Raw genomic sequence first — 21747 nt, 5'->3', positions numbered from 1 at the left:
ACATGAGCTGTGTCAGGTACTGGAGACAAGATGCCTCCATTTGTCTCAAGAGATACCAGCACGATTACAAATATTACAAGCTGGAACTTYTTTTCTTCGGTACAGTTGGCTTTGAGTTACCTGCTGAAATCAAGAGGCAACGTTCTTGCGAAAGGGAGAYCCAGAGATGTGAATAACTGGAGTTCAGTTCCTAGAGTTTCCCATCTGGCGTGCAGCTGTGCAAACACCGATGCCAAATCCAGGGAGGGGGAGGACGAGGGGCTGGTGATGAAGACTGCCCTGTGCTTCTGCACAGCCGTTGCACAGAGTGCGCTCTGCAGAGCCGRAGGAGCGCGGCTGCCCCTTTCTGAAGGGTTGTCCAGCTCAGCTTCAGGACTGTCAATGCCAAACGCCRAGTACAAGAGAAAACCCTTCCTCGGCAGCCATAAACCGGTGTCCCTTTACCAAAGGGCAGGCAGCGTCTGTACGAGTGGTCCCATTAAGAAAGTGGCAACTGCCACAGTTCATTTTCCCAAACAATCAATATTAAATTGTGCACACTTAAAAGCAGCAAGGCACTTGACTGACAGTTTAACAAGCAAGCTGACAGAAGCATGACAGCCGCTATACAGTACACCTCCGCTGGCTTGTTTGTAAGGTTGATGGCCCCATCTTTCTTTTTCACCTATTACATTCACTCATGCATTATGCAGAGTTGATTTAATAGACCTCAACCCTCCAGGAACGAGCACTAGAGTGACAGTCTGTCTTTTGGCAAACCCCATCAGCCTGGTYCCTTCACAGCTGTTTTATTTAGAGAACCGTAAGTGTACACTGTCCTGTAACCACAGATAGAAGATGCAGCCTCCCAGCCCACACAACCAGGGCAAATACAATACATGCGACCCGCGTGACAAGACAGAACAAGGTGGTTACTATGGATCACGATCACAATCTTTATAGGAAAGGATGGAGATGAACTATCTCACTTAGGGATAGATCAGAGCCTCCACAGCCAAGCTGCTTGTTTCAGCGTAACAGCGGTTCTTGCTCTAAAACAGTTGGCAGTTGAGATAAAAGTAAATTTTGCATTTTTTTTTTACTTGCATACAGGCCTGAAGCTAGTAGCAGTCTTTTCCCCCTCAGTTTTGGGCAAGGTACAAGAGGGGCTCAGGCTTATGCAAGCTAACAACTTTAGGTCTACTGAAACATCAAAGATCGTCTCTCAGATAGCAATAATCCGCTCAAGCACCRGAATTCTGCTGCGAGGAACTGGGACTATGTGATGTTAGCCTGACCTCTCCCCCCCCAAAAAAGGCAAAGTGACTTTTCCACACTCCCAGATTCAGTTACAGCATGATGCCTACATGCTAGACCAAGAACTTTATCTTTAGGCAGAAACTGTGACGTAGTATGCAGTTGCCAAATGAGCTCCTCTCAGTTGCTAGGAGTATCATCTAGGCAGTCTCCAACACGAGGAATTCAGGAATATATAAGAGCTCCTCACAAAGAGTACTCTGACAGGCAAACCCCACATTCAAGAGAAAAAGTCCAAAGTGCAGCGCCCCTTTAGCCAGGCTTCTCAAAGTRAAGGTAAGGTGCAATGCAAACTGCTTCTGACTTGCCTGGTAAGTCTGCTGGAGGTCTAAAAACACGGCAGGTTCCCTGTTAATCGTTATCTGGGATAACAGGACCCTTTGTAGACTAAAAGGGGAAGGAAAATCCACAAAAAGTAAACCTCGCCTTCGGCAGGTACAGAAGTCCCTACTAGGAACGGTGGTGGAGCGCAGCTCAGAACTGCAGAGAAGGAAATGCACACCGTGCACTTGTCCCTTGCAAGCACGGGACAAGAGCGAAGCAAGAGGGGAAAGGAGACATCAGAGTGTTCTGCAGACCCTTGTAACGGTTGAGGTAGACGCTCCCTTAGAGAACATCAGGGTTTAGTCAAACATTTTGAACTGATAACTGAAATTGTAACTGTTCCAGCTTAGATTCAACCCAGATTTCAAAGCAACAGCTCTGAGTTAATTATCTCTCACTTTCGGAAYGAAAAACAAACTACAGTTAAAACCAGTTAAAACCTGAAGACAGGTTTGATCTCACTTGCACATCCCTTTTACTTCAAAACTTCGAAAACGTGACCTGGAAATCAATGAGACATGGTGATTCCACAGCTTCGCAAGAACATTTTTATAGTAAGGTGTTACTCTGAGGAATCTAAGTATCTACAGAATCCATAATGAGCAAACCCCTTATTTTTCAAGAAGGTGAAAACCAACTTATTAGCAGCCCCAAAAATAKGTACATAATAAAACAGTCTCTGATACTATCTTATAAGCAAACATAATGCCGGCTAGAGGTATATACTAAGTTTGCCAGCAACAGACTACGGCTCCACTGAGCTAGCGATTACACAGACCCTAGAAAAAAGTCCTAGTACTCAGTAACTTMGTCTAGATATTCTCATCATTTCTCCATGATCATTTACCTCTTACTAGACAGCCGCACACACTATAAAACAATGTTAAAATCAACCTGTCAAGGAACATGATCATCACCATMTCTTAAAACAAACCTTTTTTGGGCCGGGGTTTTGGAGGTTCTGTAGCCACTGGCAATGAAGAAACCTGAAAAGACAGAAGAAGAGTGTTAAACACACCAGGCAGAGTTTCTTGAAGAAATATTCCACAAAATAATCAGAAAGGACAGCTGACAAATCTCAAAAGAGGGCATAAAAAACAGCAATATCTCTGCTAGACAAACTCTGCCCTACCAAGCACTAATCTTCCCTAGCCCCAGCRACACAGAGATTTCTGTTCACTGTGCAGATTAAATAAACCCACCCATTTTAGAGTACGTTCCTGTTTTACAGGTTCACTGATATTTATTAAGGTTCTAGAAAGTGATTGTTATATTTTAAAACCCCAAAATCTCAAGCATTTAAAATGCKATTTAAAAAATCATATTAAATGCATTTGACATTTTCCCATATAAAACATTTGTAATTACAAGAAAGTGGTTCCTGGAGAAAGAGAACGAAAAGAACAGATAGTCTCTGTACTGACCTATAATTAACAGATACGAACAAGGCCTTGCAGGATCAGACTGTAACTCAGAGAAGTTTGCTTCAGGAGATCCAGTTTTTCAGTGCACATCAAAATAATTTTGGGGTCATCATTAAAAAGATTTGTTTTGCGATAAGATGACCTAATCCAATGTCCAGCATTCTGCCTTTTCTTGATGAAGAAGCAAGCACTACGGGAAGTCAAGAGAAAGAGGCAAGCGCCCTTTTCCTAGCGCACTGTTGAAAGCAGGTGCGTTCTCAATGTACTTCATCATTTCTAACACCCACTCCCACTGTTCYGGATAATAAGCTAAATTGCTCTGCCTTAGCAAGCTGCGGTCTTTGTACAGAAACTGAATATACGTTTTGGAATACAGAGAGCAAAACAAAGGCACATCCAGGCCAGACTTCTGCCCCTGAATACAGCCAAAAGGAAGCACTTGCAGAAAGCCACCAGAGCCTGTATGCGAGTGAGCGTAGCAAAGTCCTGTTCCACGGAAGGCAACAAACCTCAGCCTACAAATACTGCCCAAAGCAGATCTCACGGACAAGCAGGTAACTAGTTCATGGAAAGAAAGATGCATTTTATACAGCTCACAGCATCCTTTTCCTTGTTCTTAGAACTCAGTCTGTCTATACTCAGCAAAAACAAGCATTCACAGAAGAGAAACACAATTACACGTGGGAATCTTTTCTTTCTTTGTCCTCTAGTACTCATGGTGGATGAGACGTCCCTCACTCCACTTCCTCATGCTGTGCAGGATTTTGTAGACCTGTGTCACCTCTCTCCTCCTTAATAAACAATTTTTCATGCTAGAGAATCGGTTTACCTCGTCATGTTCCAGGAACATTTTCTAATTCCACTTCTACCCCCCTTTTTTTCAATTGAGGTTGGGAAGTGCAGAACTGCGTACAGTATCTGGGATACAGGAATACTCTTGATGCACACTGAGAATGAACTGATAGCGTAAATACTTTTGATGGTTTTGTTTCTTCACAATTTCTAACATTTTGTTTGCTCTTCTGATTGCAAATAAGAAACGTAGCATTGATATTTTCACAGAAACACCCAACTCCAAGATCTTGTTCCTAAACAGTAACACCCAGCTAAGAGCCCACCATTTTTTGACATAGTGCATTTTTTCACTTACGCACATCACTACCCTTCTACATCCTGTCACTCAGCGCTGACAGATTTCTCTGTAGCTTCTTGTAGTTACTTTGTACCTTTATTAACCTGAATAACTTCTTACTTCTTTTGTCCAGATTATTTGTAGATACACCAAAAGTCCCTTTACACATCCTTGTAAGACCCCCTGATGACCTCTCTCCAACACAAAAGTGAGCAGTTATTCCTTCCCTCTGCACCTTACCCTCTAAGAAGATATTTATCCACAGGAGGACTTCTCCTACTCTGAGACCATTTACTTTAAGAGCTTTTGACAACAAGGAAGCAAACTGTATGATGCTGCAGGTGGAATGGAGACAATTTTGCAAGAGCCCTGAGACGTGAAAAAAGTGATCTGCGTGTGGTACTTAAAGAAAGGCTCGGATTCGGTGAGAGAGCCCACTACGGCATTTACAGAACGTTTAACGTGTATTATATAGTAGGTACAGTAAGTATATAATAACAAACGTAGAGTAAACAGATTTCATCACGTGCTCTTAAGCTTCCCTTTTAGGTCTTAATACAGGTCTCTCCGAGGAATTTAATACTATATTAATGCCTGAACACAGGTCTCTCCAATTCCGCCTGATCTGACTCCACCGGCAGGGCCGAATCAGGCGCTGCAGACCCCCGGGGGCAGCAAGGCAAAGCGTGGCTACAGTGACCAGGCTGCATTTCGCCCAGTGGAAGTTAGAAGACAACTGAATTTCCATCGTGCTTTGGCTGCTCAATGTCCGAGGATAAAAATAATCATTAAAAAAGAAGAAAAAAMCAGCTCCGAAACAGCGTTCAGAACATTAACATCGCCCGTTCGTCAGCCCCTGCCTCGCCCCCGCTGCGCTGGGAGCCGCAGCAGCCCCGCGCCCCGCCCGCGGGCTCCCTCCGGCAGCGCAGCGGCTCCCGCCCGCTCTCCCGCGCCGCAAAGCTCTCGCCAGCGGCGGGCGGAAGGCGGAGGCCCGGGCGGCCCCGGCGGCGGCGGTGGCGGGGGCCCCCCCGGGTCCCGGCCCGCTCCCTCACCGGCTCGGCCTGCGGCTCCGCCATGGCGTCCGCCCGCGCGAAGCTCCCCGTTGCCACGGTTACCGGCCGACCCGGAAGAGCTTCCGGCGGCGGGGGGAGGGGGAAGGGGGGCGAGAACCATAGAGGAGGCGCGCGCGTGGCGGAAGTCAGTTGCCAAACCGGCACCTGCCGCGGCCGACGGGAAGATGGCGGCGGGCGCCCCGGGACCTCGCCCGCCCGCGCCCCCTGGCGGAGGGGGAGAGGGCGGCGCCGTGATGGCGGCGGCGCCCGGGAGCAGGAAATGGCGGCTCCGGGCTTTCCTCGGCGCGCTGCCGAGGGCCGCTGCTCGGGGCAGGCCGCTCCGCCCTAGGGGATCCCGCCTTGAGCGCGGGCCGCCCCCGAGGCTGGGCGCAGCGCTGGGGCAAGGGGCCTTCGGGCTGCCAGAGCGGCGTGCTAGGAAAAACACCAACGTAACTAATGAAATAATAAAATAAAAGTTTATTAGGAATGCTTTCTCTCCCTGTTCACCTTTAACACGGAACAGTCCAGCAGGTTACAATGAAATCGTCTAAAGAACAGTTACTTGCACAGCACAAGGGGGTCTCTACAAGACGACTTAAGGGCGGAGGAGGCTTCGGGTCGCTCCCCCTCGGATCGTGCCCCCACCCCGGCGCCGGGCAGCAGCAAGGAGCTCCGTGACGGCAGCGTCAGGGCTCTGCTTCTCTCTCGAAACACCAAGAGCTTCCCAGGGTATGGTCRCACTAGAACATTTTAGGGCTATATGCATTGAAAGTTAAGTTACTACCTACAGAACATAACACCGGAGCATCAAGAGGCCCCAGCGGTCAGAGGGAGCCTTTTTTTTTTTCTTAACACTATGTTTTACACTAGCTCAGTCCATTGTAAGACACAGAGACCCATTTAATCTTTTGAACGCTACCATCAAGCAACGAAAGCCACCAGCGCATCCAGCTCGCAAGCGCATCCCCGCGGAAGAGCGGGGCCCGTCCACAGCCTGCCCCGCTCAGTTCAGCRGACCCTGCAGGAAGAACTGCGCCCCTTCCAGCTGGCGGTGCTGACGACAAAATCATTCCACACGCACAGAATTCCCGTGGGAGTAGCTAAAAGCTGGACTACAGGAACAGTGACAGATTGCTTCCTCAGAGCTAACTAGCAGAAGGTGGGTTTAATCATAATTATCTTAAGTRAGGTCTGTCAACAGCCGTCAAGATTCAAGACAACACTGAGCACGATTCCTTTCATGATTAGCAGCCGGTTAGAGCCTGTCCTTCACCTTCGGGGACACAATCAAAAGAACTCCCAACAAGTGGAATCCATCTTCCACCCCCCTGACCTGGCTAGCCACCGCGTTCGGATCAGATCAGATTCGAATTCGCATTTCACACTGCTCCAGAAAGCGTTTTGGCATCTGAAAGAGGCTTTGGATGGGGGAGTTTTGTGAGCAGCCCGGGGCAGCTCRGAGAAGCCACCTGCTGCAGGCCTGACCCCTTCCCAACACAACTACTGTGGGACAGCGGCATCCTAGCAGAGCAGAGCAGAGCACGCGCACGCACGGCCCCGATCCATCCCACCCCTCGCCCTCCTGCGAGAGGGAAGCGCACAGCAACCCGTACACGTGCGGACACTCTCCAATGCATTTCCCAGGGGCAAATGAGCCACTGAGGGGGAAGCCAAGTGCGAAAGCAGATACCGAGGCACAAAACTACATTTCCGGAGGTGTCTGTATTCATCCACCTGCTCCTCTGCAAATGCAAGTGAGCTGGAGTGACTCAGGTGCCAGCGGAAAGGAGCACGTCACGTTACAGACCTGCTTGTGTTCGGCTTTTTCTAATTCACCCCTTTTCAATTCGTCCCCCTTTAACATTGGCAGAAAGCTTTTAGGACACTAGCCTGGCGAAAAATACCACAGAAGGAATTCCTATACAGGAGTAAATTTAATAAAACCACCACCAATTGTTTACTTTAACATAGCTCTTGTTACAGAAATCATAAAAATGGACTCGGCTAACTCATTAGTTCTTTCCCCTTTTAATTGAAAAAAAAATCCCCCACTGATTTCAATCTCTACTGCACTAGATGGAGTGTTAAATATTTGCCAGGACAGTATGCCCAATAATTGAGCCCATAACAAACACAAAGACAATTCCATCATCTTTCCTTTTCAACGTTACGACTTGTTATAATGCAAGTGAAACTTAACAGCAAGGTAGGTTCCATTCAACAGATGAAAGGGGGAGCGAGAGGAGATCCACAGCTGAAATCTTTCAATAGTCTTTTGAGAAGCGGTGCAAAATACCCATCCTTTTCCTGCCTCAGAATTAAAAAAAAAAAAAAGGAAAAAAAAAGCCTAAACACAGACTTCCTATAGGTTCAGAGCGCGTGTCCTGCGTGCATGGGTGGGAACAGCTGAGTTCGACTGGGACAGGTAAAGCAGTATCAATCTGGGCAAAAAGGCAAAGCCTCCTGAATCCCAATGTACATTCACCACTAATGCAATGCACACTGCCTTAATGARTATCAGGAGCTGAAAGAGAGGGGAGGGGTCCGCTGCCAGCAATGGATACGCACAAAACCACAGAGGCCATGGACATAAAGGAACTGCAGGAAGAGGAGGAACCCAACCTCTCTGGTAAGAGCCCTCAAAAAAAGTCACTACACCAGCACACGCTTCCCCCACCCCATCCCAGGGAAAAAAAAAACAAAACAAAAAAGTAATCAAACAAAGAAAATGCACAGCAAATAGACATAATCTTGAAGATTTTTAAAGAATAAATATTTTTTGTAATTAAACATTATGCAAACACGTGCCACGCTTGCTCTTTGTCCATGCATATGCGCTATATACAACTTTGAAAAATACTGTGTTGTCCTCTTTTTGTTTTAAAAGTCATATACAAAGTTTTTTTTTTCCTTGCTGTGTACCCCCCTCCTCCCCTCCCCAAGAATCATCTTTACATTGAGCCAATCGACATTCATTCCTGTACTTGGGTGGCAGAGAGGAGGAGGGGGGAGGGAGAGACATCCCCCCTTACCAAAGTACATCAAAATGGCTGGTTTGGACATGAAAAGCAGTGTCAAGAAACTGGTTTAAATTTCATCTGTACTACACACAGGAAAAGAAAGATAGAAAAGAAAAAGGAGTTGGCTTGGAGAATGAAGCTACGTTACAAGTTAAAGTTGGAGGGTTTTTTTTTTTTTAGTGCGTCTGTCACACTCTTATTGGCCATCTAGAATACTGTTGTACAATGGTTTATCTACCTTTTTTATTACAATATAATTTACTTAAAGTTTCTGTTAACAAAACAGAATCCCGGTACTACAGACCAGTGGTGTAACAGGCGTAGTGCCTTGTGTGTGTATTTTGTTTTAATTGCATGAGCACTCTAGATGGTAAAGTTTTCAGAGTTCATTTTATGCGGGGCCAGTCTCAGTCCTCAATGTACTCCCACAGGTCCTTCTCGTAGCCTTCATGCACATGCTGCAACAAAACCCTTCGTCGACTCTCGCAGTATCTGCAGCAAAGGGGACAGCACAGAAAAGATGGGTTAGCAAGCACAGCTTATTCTGCCCATCAAGAAACACAAACCATAATTACGCCTCACTTCAAAAAGCGAGATCCTCTGGGAAGGACTTTGCATGTGTAGCCAGTTAACAGCACTAATTAAAGACTTCAGTTACGCCAGTCACTAAGTTGAAGTCCCTGGCTGAAAAAAACATCATGCAAAACTAGAGTTTCCCATGCAAAAAGATCCCCCAAAGCCCTAAGAGCTGAGGAGTCATTTCCACTAATAAAAAAGGAGAAATAGCAGCTGCAATTTGTAAAAAGCCAGAGCACARGTTAGGGGTGACACCCAAAATGGGAAGAAGGCCTCACCGTGTGCCAGTGCCGAGCCATGTCMAAGCAAGAAAATTCCAGCAGCTACCCGGGCAGAACCTCAGGGCTGCTGACCCAGTCTGAACCTCCTCCAAAATCCCAGTGGAGGTGGAGGCAGTCAAGCACTGACAGCTGGCTACAGAAAGGCCACTGGCCCAGCTGGAGGTCAAATTTTATCTCACRCAGCAACGCTGTGCCTCTGAGAAGGATGCTATGCCCTGTAGGGTATTCCCATCTACACTCCTCTGAACAGACAAAACTGCAAATAAAACTGATCCCAGAGTTAGGCACAGTCCTACCAGGATCAATGATACTGAGGAAAAGTGACATATCAAAAGCTGCCATGTTCATTTCAGGTGCGTTAGCCAACTAAAACGATAAAAGCAGAGAAATGTTTAAAGTATTCAGGTTCCAAAAGCAAATTATAAATAAGCAGCAGACATTTCTGGATTAAACCCCTTCCAGCAGTGATGCCAAATTCAACATCTTCTTTAGACACACAGGAGACAACATATCTCATCAGCTGCTCCCGAGGCCCCAGGTGCAGGCGCGCAGCTGGTTCGGCAGCGCACAGACAGCACCCTACCACTAGAGCTGCAAGCTGAACCCCTTCAGCTCGGAGCAACATGCTGTAGCACGAGAAACCAGAACYGAGGAGCCAACTGCCGAGTTACCGGGTCCTCCTGGGAGGACGGCTCAGTCTCCGGGCACGCGGATCTGCCGGGGTGGCAGCCGAGGGGCTCTCGCGGCTGCGAACCCTGCCTTGTCAGCCGCACACGCCTCCTTTCACTAAAGCCAGATGCACAGCAAGGGCACAGGAGGAACGTCCGAGCRCACTGCAGGAGACCCGGACAGAAAGCTATCCTTGATCACGACCCATTAACATGTAGGCATGCGTGTGAAAAGTGTATCGTGGCAGCCTGAACTCAGAAGTGTCTCACTTTAAGTTGCATTCCTAATACTGCTAACATTCAGCATCTGATCAGATTGACTGCTTTATCTGAATAAAACCATTCKGGCTCTTCTCATCGCTATCAGCTGTTGCAACATAAATCATCGTACACAAAGTCCCATTGATTTTATGAAGCACGTGATAGGGAACATGCACAGTAACAGCTTTCCCAAACTTCAGTTGTTTGCTGTTAGTGGAGGTTTAATCCTGTTTTCCAGAAATGTCATGAACTTCACAGGCTAAGAGATCAAAAGAGCTGAAACCAAATTAGCTAGGTGGTCAGTTGCTGCAATATCCCAGAGTTCTTTAAAACCCATCTGCCCACCTTGAAAACATCCTTGGTCCCAGTCCCGCACATGAAGAGCGCTCCGCAGGATATGATTAAGACATGACTAAACTCGTTAATTAGGAACCTGCGCAGGCTTGACAGATGCATACTTTCTTCCCAGAAACATGCAGGCAAGTTTGGGATACTATGTCTCAGGCAGTTCAGGCCATATTAGGTGTTCATTTGTTCTCGATAGTTGTTACCACCCCTACAACAATGTCCAACTTCACAGGACTCCAGCAAACAGCAACATGAGCCGAGATCCCAACTTCATGGTAGTCTAAAAGTCACAAACTGTCTCAAAAGAGAAGGGCCAATAAAGCTGTCCAGTCCTAGCCATAGGCCCACCGCAGGTAGCGACTACTTCCACACCTCAGAGAATCCCTTAGCCACTAAAGCTCATTCTACTTTGACAGTGGGCTTTTTTTTCTTTTTCCCCTAAGTTAGGCATAACAAATTAGTGACTCTGGCAAAATGCCTCAAAAATGCAACCCATAATCCTGTGACTCATCCATGTTTACAGCTTTGTATTTTTCCACTGTGCAGAAGTGATTTCCTGGGACTGGAAGATACATGTGTGGTGTGTGTGTGTCACCTGGGCCCCAGTTCTTCAGTTCTCTTCCACAGTCCAGAGCAGGTTGCTCTTTTTCTTTGGTACAGCTCCTATTCTATACCCACATTTGCTCAGGGGACATACTGGACAAATGGACCCAACACACACTGCACTGTTGAAAGAAAACAGCTGATCACTGTCTTCAGCAACACATCATAGGTCAAAATTGTCAGTTGGGAACAACAAAGTTGCTCCTTGTTCTCTTCTCTTTGGTCCTGGCCGCTCCCAGGGGCTCCTTTTGTGTAGGAAGGGCAGTGACCAGAAGCAATGGCTCTTCACACACAAGCCTTTTCCATTACAGGCTTGAATCTTCTGGCTAYTGCTCAGCAGAGCAGATGCAAGGCAGAGGTAGGAGCCTCCCCCGGAGGCTATCACCTCTCCAAGGGTCGGTCTCAGTCAGGGCATGGAACAGTGCTGCCAGCATCTCCATGAGGGCTTCACTGCTCATGATTTCAGGGGCTGGCACGCAGCACTACTGCTGCTCTCAGATGCCCAGGGACTGGCTGCTGATCACAGCGTATGGCAGAAGGCCAACAGTAAACAGCTTCCCAGAGACATGACTCCAGAGAAATCTATAACCTGGCAAGCACACGCCAGTACTAATCGCATGGGATGGCAAATACAGGTGCTAGAGCAGCTTTGAGATAGATGATTCAGAAACAAACCTGTACTTATCCTGTACTTTCTGCTTTATGTCTTGCAGCGAATCTTGGGATATATCTCGCTCAAGGTACCCAGAAAGCACCTCTGTAGCATTCTCTAAGTCTGCTTGGTTATTCTGTAAAGACAAAGAGCACCAGTTGGTTTGTGCGTTCCTTTTTTCTTTTTGGAAGAGACTTTTCTACAATCCAAATGAAAACTAATACTGAAATAAAAAGCAGGATGAGAGCTAAAATCTCATTTACTTACTCAAGTAACACTCATGTAACCTGCTCTGAGCATCAGAGCTGAAAAAGCAGAAATCTCTTCATTTGATTAGAAGAGAACCTGCATATCTACCTTAAAGTCGACTGTATGTCTTCCTTGATCTGCAGCACCCTAGCAAGCCTACATAAACCTTTTCCTTTCTATTTGTTGAGTGCGGTACAAGCCAATTTGTCTTCCATTCTTTTCCTTGTCTATTTAATTTTTYCCAGCATTAGCAAAGACTTTCCTAACTCCTGGTGCATGCACACCAGCATCAGAGCACAGTTTTGATCATCGCTCAGTAGTTCTGTGCACCATTTGCTGAGCAGGTAGCATAGAAACATTTGGCTTGGGTTCTGCACAAGCACTGGTGAAGGATGGTTTTAATCATAAATAGCCAATACAATTTCACCTGTAAAACAGATTGGACTTCCATGTTTAGACCTTCAAGTGCAACTTGACTGATAGTAATTCTGGGTGGGAGGAGGGGAAGCAACACCAGGGAAAGACAAAAATGCCAGATTAGAGCTTTAAGGCACTCTTCACCAGTTCAAGCCATCAACCTTGATCCCCCTTCTTGTTCCGCAATGCACCAGCTTTTAATTCTACTTTCTCCTCCTCCAAAAGGGAAGGCTGCACAATACACAAGAGGGCCTCTAACTTTTACACAACAGAATACCAAGACCAACCCACTTCTGTACAGTTCTGGGACAACAGCTTCTCCAAGCATTAAATCTCTATTTCACTGTTAACTTTGTAATTTCAGTTTCTGAAAAGCATGTTTTCTCCTACCTCAAAGATAATAGACTGATTATTCTTTTTGAGGTAGAAGGCAAAGACGTAAGTGTACATGAGTGTGGCACGACACTGGCAGAGGACGTCGACTGCTTTCTTCAGGAACTGCACCTCGATCCACGACATATTGTGCTGCTGCATCTCCTCCATCTTCTGCTTCACCTGAGCATAGAGCTTGTGCTCGAAGCGCAGGCTCTGCATGTGGTTCATATAGCGGTTGCAGTAGAACAGGTACCTCTGCAGGGCTGCTCTGGATCGCTGTGTTAATTCCCATTAGGGGAAAAAGAGAACAAATAGTTAAAACAAAGTAATGACTGCAAGAGAAGTAAACCCTTCACAAGGCTCTTCCTGACCCTGAGAATGGGCTTCCTCTCCAGCTTGTTTCCTCTCCTCTCACACTGGCCAGATTCAGATGGCGCCACTTTGCACAGCACTGTTAACCCTGACATCGTGCAGAGACGAGAGGCCAGACCTGCTGCTGCTCGCTACCATGCGGGGAACTTCCTAGCACAGCTAAGCCACTCTCATTCCCAGCCTTGAGAATAAGTAGAATCACACTACTGAAGTCCGCTCAGTTTTATTTTCAGCCTCCCATCCCCAATTACAGGACATAAATGCTTCCAGTGTGGTGACAAACAGTTAAAAGCAGATTTTGCTTTTCTCAGTTAATAAGGAATTCTAAGTAAAAAATGATGCTGCTTGCATTAGAGGGCAACCCCAGGTTGCCTAGGCCACRCTGATTAGAGAGCAGGGGAAAGATGCCGTATGTTAAGTAGTACAAGAGAACCAAGATGACTCAGTACACAGCCCTTAATCTTACTTTCTTTTCACTAACAGATCAGCTGAAAAAATGACAACATGTGCATGGTTAAACTTGTACAGCATGAATATACAAAAACATCAATCCAAGTCACACCTAGCTGCAGGAGGAGGAGGGGTTGCTGGAAATGTTTTAGGTTTTGGCTGTCCCAACACTTTGACAAAGATGCAGGAAATGGATTTCTGCAAGCTGCAGCACACAGCATGCAATCCCTCCCCGTTATAAGGATCTTGCCTGTGCTATCCATACTCACAGAACAGTTCAATGCAGCTGCAACTTCACCCACAATATCTGCTTGTGTCAGACTTCCGAGAATAGTTATTAGAACAACTGACACTACTGTATTTACAGCCAGAAAATATGTTGTGCTTAAAAGCACCTCAGGATTTTAGAGCTTTGCAGTAAAGAGTATTTTACAAGAGATGTCAGGGTTGTTGCCTCAGACTCACAGCATTACGATGACTTCACGTGAAGAGCTGTTATAACATAGGCAAGACAGCAYGACAGATAAGAACTCAGTTAATGTGTTCTTTAAACCGGGTTAAAGTGACTTTGAACATTTCCTCTGGCACAAAGCAAGAGTCCAAAACTGCTGTAGAACTTAACTGCCTTTTGGATTTGTGCCCAAATCCAGGAAGTTCTCCAGGGCTGGTTTCTAGGCTTATGGAAAATCTGAAAATATGCCACAGGACTGGTGATCTCCCTTACCCACCAAAGGTTATGGACTCACCTCCTGTGCATCCCTTGCTGCCTTTGCATCATCCTCGTTATAGCGATTACAGTTGTACCTATAACGGGGACAGCGAATCCACAGGTTTTAGTGCAAACAGGTGCTGTGTGCATTACTACTTCCTAGCCTTCCAGCAAGGCATAGTCCCAAACTCACCAGGCAGATCCATGGGGCTCCCAGGGGCCCAGGCACACCCAGCAGAACTCAGCTTTGCAGTTCTGGTTCCGACAGACCATGTGATTGCAGCCCCCATCCTTCTCGATGGTCACGTGGCATTTTGGGCATTCCTGGTAACAGTGGATGAATTACGGTTAACAGGGAGAGTAAGACATGATTTAAAGGGAAGAGCTGGACACACAACCATCTTATAAACTTAGAAGGGTTCCTACAGCAGTAAGAAATTGCATATCGAGTGAAAGGCATGATTTACTTTGTCCCTTTGATTAAGATTCTCTTCCAAGTCAGACCTTAAAATACTTCCAAACTCAGAACAGCTGGGTAGCACAAAAAACAAAATAAAACAAAAAAACCCACTCCAAGGAATAACTCATTTTATGTATGTAACTGTACATTCCTRGTGATACACTGGATGGAAGATTTTATGACCTTCTCCAAAATTACAGTAGTACTGATGGTCCATAATTGCCCAGGGGAAGGCATCTGGCTTTCTTCACAGTCAAGTGTTTGGTCCATTTCAGCACAAACTTAAGAAAGCATAACGGTGTGCTGATATCACGCTGTTATCAGAGACACCTGCAGTTGTAAAACGTAATCCAAAAACTATCTGAAAACTCACAACAAAAGTTTATTGTGCTTCAAAGAAGCTTCTGTCAACTAAAGAGACACTTCTCCTGGGACATTTCCACATTTGCTGTCAGCCTCCTCTTTTCCTCTTCATGTGACACCTCACTAAAGACTCTTCTATGAGAGCCCACGTGGGGCTTCCTTTTTTAGGTACAAAATCTTTGCCGAGCGTTCAGATATCAAAGAGCAGCACTGCTCACAGGAACTATTCTCCAAAGATCTTCCTAACACCACTATTATTCTCACAGACCTGCAGCATGGGTGATTTCATACGATATTCAGCTGTCTACCCCATGCAGAACATCAAAAACTTGCGTATTCCCCTAGCACCCCAATAAGCACACAAAGCTGACATTGCAAAAATAGCCTAAGCTGGCTCTACCAGCAATGAAAGCAAGTCCAACACCCTTCTACCACTTGTTCCTGTCCCTGGGGCACTCTTCTTGCGCCAACGACCCAAAGCACAGCTGCACCAAACCTGGGTCAAAGAACTCATCAAGGTTAAATGAACCAACAAGCACATAAAATGCATTTTAGCCCAGATCAGTTCAGCTCACCACATAGCCACACCAGTACTTGTGCCAACACAAGGCAGGGACAAGCAGAGCACCTTCCAAAAGCTCATTCAAATGTGAAGTTTTTGCCAAAACCATGGTTTTATCTATAAGGTGATACTCAACACAAGTCAAAGGACTCGTAGAATTCAGTAATCCTCCCTTGTAAAGCCAGCTGCAGCTCTTGTGCCAGAAGAATACAAAATACCCCACCTCCAATTAAGAGCACACCTTTTCCTTTTACTTCGCAGAGGAAAAAAAGAGTACAGTACCCTATCCCAGCACAGTTCTCCATCCCAGCATTCAAAACACACATACACCCACTGAAGAAAGAAACCAACATGCTCTACCAGCATACAACTACTGCTTTTATAACCTAGCACACACTACTACATCTACTCCAAGTGCCCCAGGTATCATCATAAGATACGTTTTCATATAAGTTTTARTATTCGTACCGTAAAAAAGTTGTAGAATTTGCACGCCAAGAAATATTCAGAAATAGCTCAGGAGGTGCAAAAGACCAGTGTGGTCTCCAGATGCYAGACACAGCCTTTCTCACTGGGAGTAAGGTGGGAGGTTTGCAGTGAGGCAAAGCAGGTTATGAGGGAAGTGACGGGGGGAAGAAGTTAACATGAAAAATCGTGGCCTCTTCTTGGCCAAACATTAAAAAAAAAAAAAAAGTTTCTTTCAGTTACTTTTGCTTCCTGGCGACTGCAAATTTGCAAACCTGAACTAATGAAAACCAAGTCTCACTGCAGGCACCTGAGCTGACTTTGAAGCCAGCCTTGCTTTGAGCCAGGGGGCTGAACAAGAGGACACCCAGGGGTCCCTCCCAACCCAAATCATTTCACAGTTCGCCCCAGCTACAGCMGAGAGGTCCACTTCAGTACCAGCTTCATTCGTTTCTCTTTGAASACTTGCTTTGCTCCTGAAGAAGGCAGCTTAAGGACTGGGCAGAAACAAGTGACATCCTACAAAACCAGCTAGGTTTTCCTGAGCAAGGGTCTAGTGCTTCCTTTCAAAGGAGCTGGTACGCTCACTGCACGGGTCTGGAGAGCACTGCCCTCCAGCATTCCCTCCTAGCYATTCAGCCAGCCCATGGCAGCGCTCCCATCCTACCTACCTGTCGCAAGCGGACTCTCCCTGGGGCTCGTCTTGAGTAAGAGGGCCAAAGCTCAGTTTCTAACCAGAAAACTAGGTTACTCTTGGAAATACAATTCCCCAGAACTGCAAGCATAACTACTGCAGCAGTTTGATGACTGTTTCTTTCTGCAGTCACCGCTCTCCTCCTGTCCTCGTGCTTTGCTAGTACACTGCATGCTAGCTGGCTGGTTATTCCTTCTGGTTCAGGGCTTTGGGGCTAGGTTGGTTACTCTGACCAGTTCTTCAGGCAGCAGGCAAGCACACAAAGGGGCAGATTCAGCCTGCTCTGCTTTCCTCCCCATTAAACAGTTTGTCCAGCTACAAATGGAGTAAATGAAACAGAGTAGCTCCTCCCTTGAAGGCCACTCAAGGAGACACCATCAGTCAGAGACAACAGCAAGACTCCTGCTGCRTTCTCCACAGGATGGTTATCTAGCTAGGTAAAGTTGTTCCCAAATAGTCTATCTAGTTTTGTGACCTTTGGAGTTAAAAAAACGCTCTCTCCTTCCAATGCTGTGCCCAGTACAACAACTCTTTTCCCATGCAGCCCTCCCCTCTTTCTCAGTACAGTAGAAAAACATCAAGATTTAAATTTATCACATCAATACCCTTCACGACTGTGTGGGCAGATCACAGTTTGGTTAGCTCATCAGCTAGGATGTATTTTCCATGCAAGAGTGTCACTGCATCCCTTTCACGCACTATGTTACAGCTCTCCTGTCACTCAAATACTGATCCTGGGGAAAACAGTCATGAATGGTTTTTCAAGAGAAGATGGTGGTAGCAGAGTCATGCAGCTTCTTTAAAACACGTCTCATCTGATGAAGACACAGTTAAATCAAAAACAGCTGGAGTGATCACGCCTGCTCCGGAAAAATCCCACAACTGGAATAACGGAGAAACAGTGCCCAGACAACCTGCCAACCTGGAGAGGCACAGCGGGACACTTCCATGCTGCTTGTGGGCCCACCATCATCTGCAGCTGCGTTCAATTATGAGCGCTGAAATTCTGCCGTCGCGTATTTAAGGACAAAACTAAGCTCTTCAGTGTCTCAGTACTGAATGATGATTACRGCTTCTAGGCAGCACTAGGATGCAAACTGCAACAGAAAGACCCTAATTATAGCCCTTGCATTAAAGGGAATGCCGTTCTTTTAAAGTTTCCATACTCTTCCAAGCAAGGCACAAGGCAGGCAGATTACTCAGTAAGCTATAAGATCCACGAAGTTGTGTAAAAGTATCTAAGTCAAGTATTGCTAAAGACTAAGAAAAAGCCATGAGAAGAACATTAAAGAAATGCTGAATAATAGCAGGGAAAAAAAAAAAAGTAGCAACTATTCAAATACTAAYGCAATAAGTAGGAGGGATTTACAGATTAAGGAGGATAGGGAAGAAAGGTTTTATTGAGAATTATGGCCATGCAAACAACATAACAGCCAGCAAATCAAATTACTAAATGAGTAGATTATTCTGTACATTATCCATCAGGCCACGATGCAGAAGTGACCTCATTAACATCATTCCACTCCAAACAAATCACTGTTGTGCTTACGCCCTGCACTTTGAAACAAAAGCCCAGGCAAACCTAGCAAAAGAGAACAATCCCTATTCTGTCATGAAAGGCTGGGCGTACACAAAACACCTTAAACCTCAGCTGCCGTTCTACGAATAGAAGGATAAAACAGAAASACTTTTGTGTTTCAGGGCAGGTGAAACAGCTTAGTCCTCTCCGGGACTCCCAGAGACGGCTGGTGCACACCAGCACAGCAGCCGTACTCGCGGTGATGCCTTCACCTATACCCTGCCCTAAAAAGGGAATCCTCCAATACCGCAGGGAATATTTGATGCGTTTCAACCAGACCTGAAACTGCTGAACTCAGCTACAGTTGCTGCAAAATAACCTACAGTGACAACACCGAGAATCACTGAGCAAAACAGGAGGGACCGCAGTTCTTCGTCTCGGAAAGACGCCGTTCRCGGCTCCGGTCCTGAACTGCAGGGGTGAGAAACGAAAGAGCAAAGCCGAGTGCTGCAGAATCTACCGGGCTGCCAGAATCTACCTGCATTTGAACAGATGTAATGCCTTCGGAGAGTACAGAGGGAATACATGTTCAGACATTTTAAAAAGCAACCTGAAAACTGGGTTCATGCCATTCCATCTTGCTTTAAGGGGCATAATGTCCAATAGCATTTTTTTGGAGGAGGAGGAGGAAGAAAATCAATCTGCTTGTTCTGTGCATCAGATATTCAAGTCCTCTCTAGCCTGGAAAATAATGAGATGGTGACTTGCCAGAGCCAAAAAATGGTGAAGTAGGGGGAATTTTAGTATCATACGAGCAACTTTCATTAACATCAATTTAACTTCAACAAAAAACACTGCCTTGGGTGAAGACCAGTGCAGTTAAGGCACAGTCCCCTATCCCTTTTCTTCTTTCTTTAGAAGACAGACACAGAAGGATTAACATTGTTGAAACTCAGGTTTGAAACTTTTTTTTTCCATATTCCTCTCCTTCTAGGCAGCCCTGATACACCTTAGGAAAACCAAAAATAAATGCACAAATCCAAGTTTTCTGGTTCTGAGGGTTTGGGTTCCCCCTACCCAAATCCTCTGGAAGTCCACTTAACAGAAGTGACGGATGCCTGTGGTTTCTTTATTCACAAAGCCACATGAAGCTGCCAACACCAGAAACCTGCCCAGTTGATTTCAAGAAGAAAAGAACAAGTTACAAGCCAAGAATGTACAACAAATCGAGAAAGAAAGCAGCATGCAAAACCCTGAACTGTTCAACTCTTCCCTAGAACACGGAGGATTAAAGCCTTGATGCAGAATTTGTATTGGCTTATCCCAAATTTAGACCAATTTAGTCAAGCTGAATTCACATATTCAGAAGTAGCTTACTTTGGGTCAAAGACCATCTACTCCACTGCCTGCTCCAGAAATTGTTTTGTACAAGCAGTAAAAGAAATCTAGCACAGTGATCTCCCAAGTGCAAGTAAACGAACCCAAAATAATATATATATTTTTAAATACAGGAGAGCACAAAGTAACTACTCAAATCTCAATGTTTTATTCAGATTGCTTGACATAATTACTCAAAAAATGTACCATGTCACTCCAGTTTGTGAGCAGAAACCAATTCAGATGGGTTTCACTTTTTTATTCTCTCATACAGCAATTGCCTCATTTTCCTTTCCTATGCTGTCTCAGGGCAAGCTGGAACAAATTTACCTCACATTCTCCTGTTGCAAAGGATTACCAAGATTTCAAGCATACATTCCAGGAAGACCGGTATTTTTCTCTTACGGCTTGACCCTGGTAAGAGAGGAAGTCTTCTTCCCTGAACACAGGCCCCGTGGGACAAGACTGCAGCTCAGCGTCGCACTCGGAGGGCTGGAGAAAGCACTCTGCAGAAGCTAAAACCTGCTGGAAACGCCAGCAGCTACGGAAACACGGCAGCAGCGACAACTGAATTACGTGGGGGAAAAAAAGGGGGGGGGGGAGGCTTTTCCACTGCAAATGGGGATTTGAAGTCTGACGGGATTCAGTTCCCTTCTAGGCTGTTTTGGATCAATTAGTCCAATGCAGTTTTAGGGCTCTGGCTTGCATGCACTGAAGCCAACAGCCRTGGAGGCAAAAGCCTGTCCTCCCCAAACGCGACGGACCTGCTTTCCTGCTGGAAGCACTGCAGAGACAGAAAGAGGAAGGACAGACATGCCTGCACCTCGACGGTGCGATTCGCTRCCCAGTGCATTGCTACAACCTCAGGCTACAGCAGGAAAGGATTTTTTTTCTCCCCCTCCCCCTGCCCCGAGCTGTACAAATATTTGGTTCCCTTCTGAACAGCGGTCGAACCGTGTCACCGTCAGCTAGGCGCTTGGATTTCTCCGAGCGTTTGGCCAGCGGCCAGCAGGCAGTTCAGGCAGGAAAAGGTGGCGGCTGGCAGCCCTGCAGCGCTGGGCCGGTCTGCTTCTCCGGAGGCTGCGAAGCTCCGATTACACATGTTCCAACAGCCAGCGCCGCTCGCACTTCATCGTTACAGCAGTGTGAAATTACCATCTTCCACATCTTTGCTGCCCACGAGAAGGCAGAGATCATTAGAGGGGTGGGTTACGTTTCCTGCCAACTTTCCCCTCCATCAAATCTAGCATCAGTTCTGAGAGGGAGAAGAATTGCAATATTGTCCTTTAGTTAACTCAGTTGATACGGGTATCGTAAGACTCCATGACAGTCGGCTTGCTCAGATGTCCGGTGTGATTACCCTGCCCTTTTCCCCCCTCCCCTCTTCTACTGCTTTTGTACAGTCTGGGCTCCAAAATATTTTCTTGCTGTAGGAATGTCTCACACGGCATTAGAATGAGAGGAAGTAGCTTAGACAGGGATGTTCAAGGACAACAACTCTTGCTCCTGCTAACACAGGACTACAGGAACTAACAGATTAGCTGGGCTGATGCCAGCAYGGCTACGCCATGCTCTCGGCTTCCCCACCCCACCATCCTCAGGATGGGTGTTTCCCACAAAGTCTTCTTGCTCCTGTCATTGAATCCGATTTCTGAGAGTCTGGGTTGCGCTTTAAACAGCAGCCCAACCACTAGCATGGCTCCTCGCTGACCAATTCCAGAGCCGGTTAAAAACAGGGTGAACACCTTGACAAGAGCAGCTCCCTCCACGCTTAAAGCTTTGGGCAAGCAAGCTGCCAAACCCCCCCCCCCATCTCCTTGTCTGAAAAGAGACAGGTCATTTACTGTTTCCAGCAGTCAGCATTACTGGCATGTTACCCATGTTTGAGCTATATTAACACATGGGTACATCCTTTTAACAAGCACAGAATCCAGTAAGGGAAAGCCAGATATCTAAACAGATCAAAACCCAGCAAGCCCAGGGCTCCCCACCAGAAGGTYGGGCAAAACTAATCTTGCACTCTCAGGTAAAGAGCTCAGACCCTGGTCTCTATTGCCACACGCCAGCGTAGGGGCGAKTAGAAGATGGAAAGCCCCAA

The 21747-nt window shown here is 46.3% G+C and overlaps 2 protein-coding genes across 2 annotated transcripts in view; both read right to left on the bottom strand.

The window, feature by feature from the left end:
• The window catches only part of BBS4 (Bardet-Biedl syndrome 4), a 45252-nt gene extending 39952 nt beyond the window's left edge, over positions 1-5300 (bottom strand). The window contains exons 1-2 of the mRNA XM_085300736.1: positions 5229-5300; positions 2555-2606 (exon numbers count right to left, since the gene is read on the bottom strand). Of these exons, the coding sequence (XP_085156862.1) occupies positions 2555-2606; positions 5229-5252 (76 nt within the window). The 5' untranslated portion in view covers positions 5253-5300. The remainder of the gene's footprint in view (positions 1-2554; positions 2607-5228) is intronic.
• A 390-nt stretch (positions 5301-5690) lies between these two features.
• The window catches only part of ARIH1 (ariadne RBR E3 ubiquitin protein ligase 1), a 40783-nt gene continuing 24726 nt past the window's right edge, over positions 5691-21747 (bottom strand). Inside the window, exons 9-13 of the mRNA XM_085300735.1 lie at positions 14403-14533; positions 14247-14304; positions 12694-12954; positions 11661-11773; positions 5691-8740 (exon numbers count right to left, since the gene is read on the bottom strand). Coding sequence (XP_085156861.1) covers positions 8656-8740; positions 11661-11773; positions 12694-12954; positions 14247-14304; positions 14403-14533 — 648 coding nt within the window. The 3' untranslated portion in view covers positions 5691-8655. The remainder of the gene's footprint in view (positions 8741-11660; positions 11774-12693; positions 12955-14246; positions 14305-14402; positions 14534-21747) is intronic.

This window comes from Rhea americana, unplaced genomic scaffold (assembly GCF_003343005.1).
Source record: "Rhea americana isolate MKP2758 unplaced genomic scaffold, rheAme1 scaffold_168, whole genome shotgun sequence".
Classification (NCBI taxonomy): domain Eukaryota; kingdom Metazoa; phylum Chordata; class Aves; order Rheiformes; family Rheidae; genus Rhea; species Rhea americana.
This window is presented reverse-complemented; position numbering and strand designations above follow the sequence as displayed.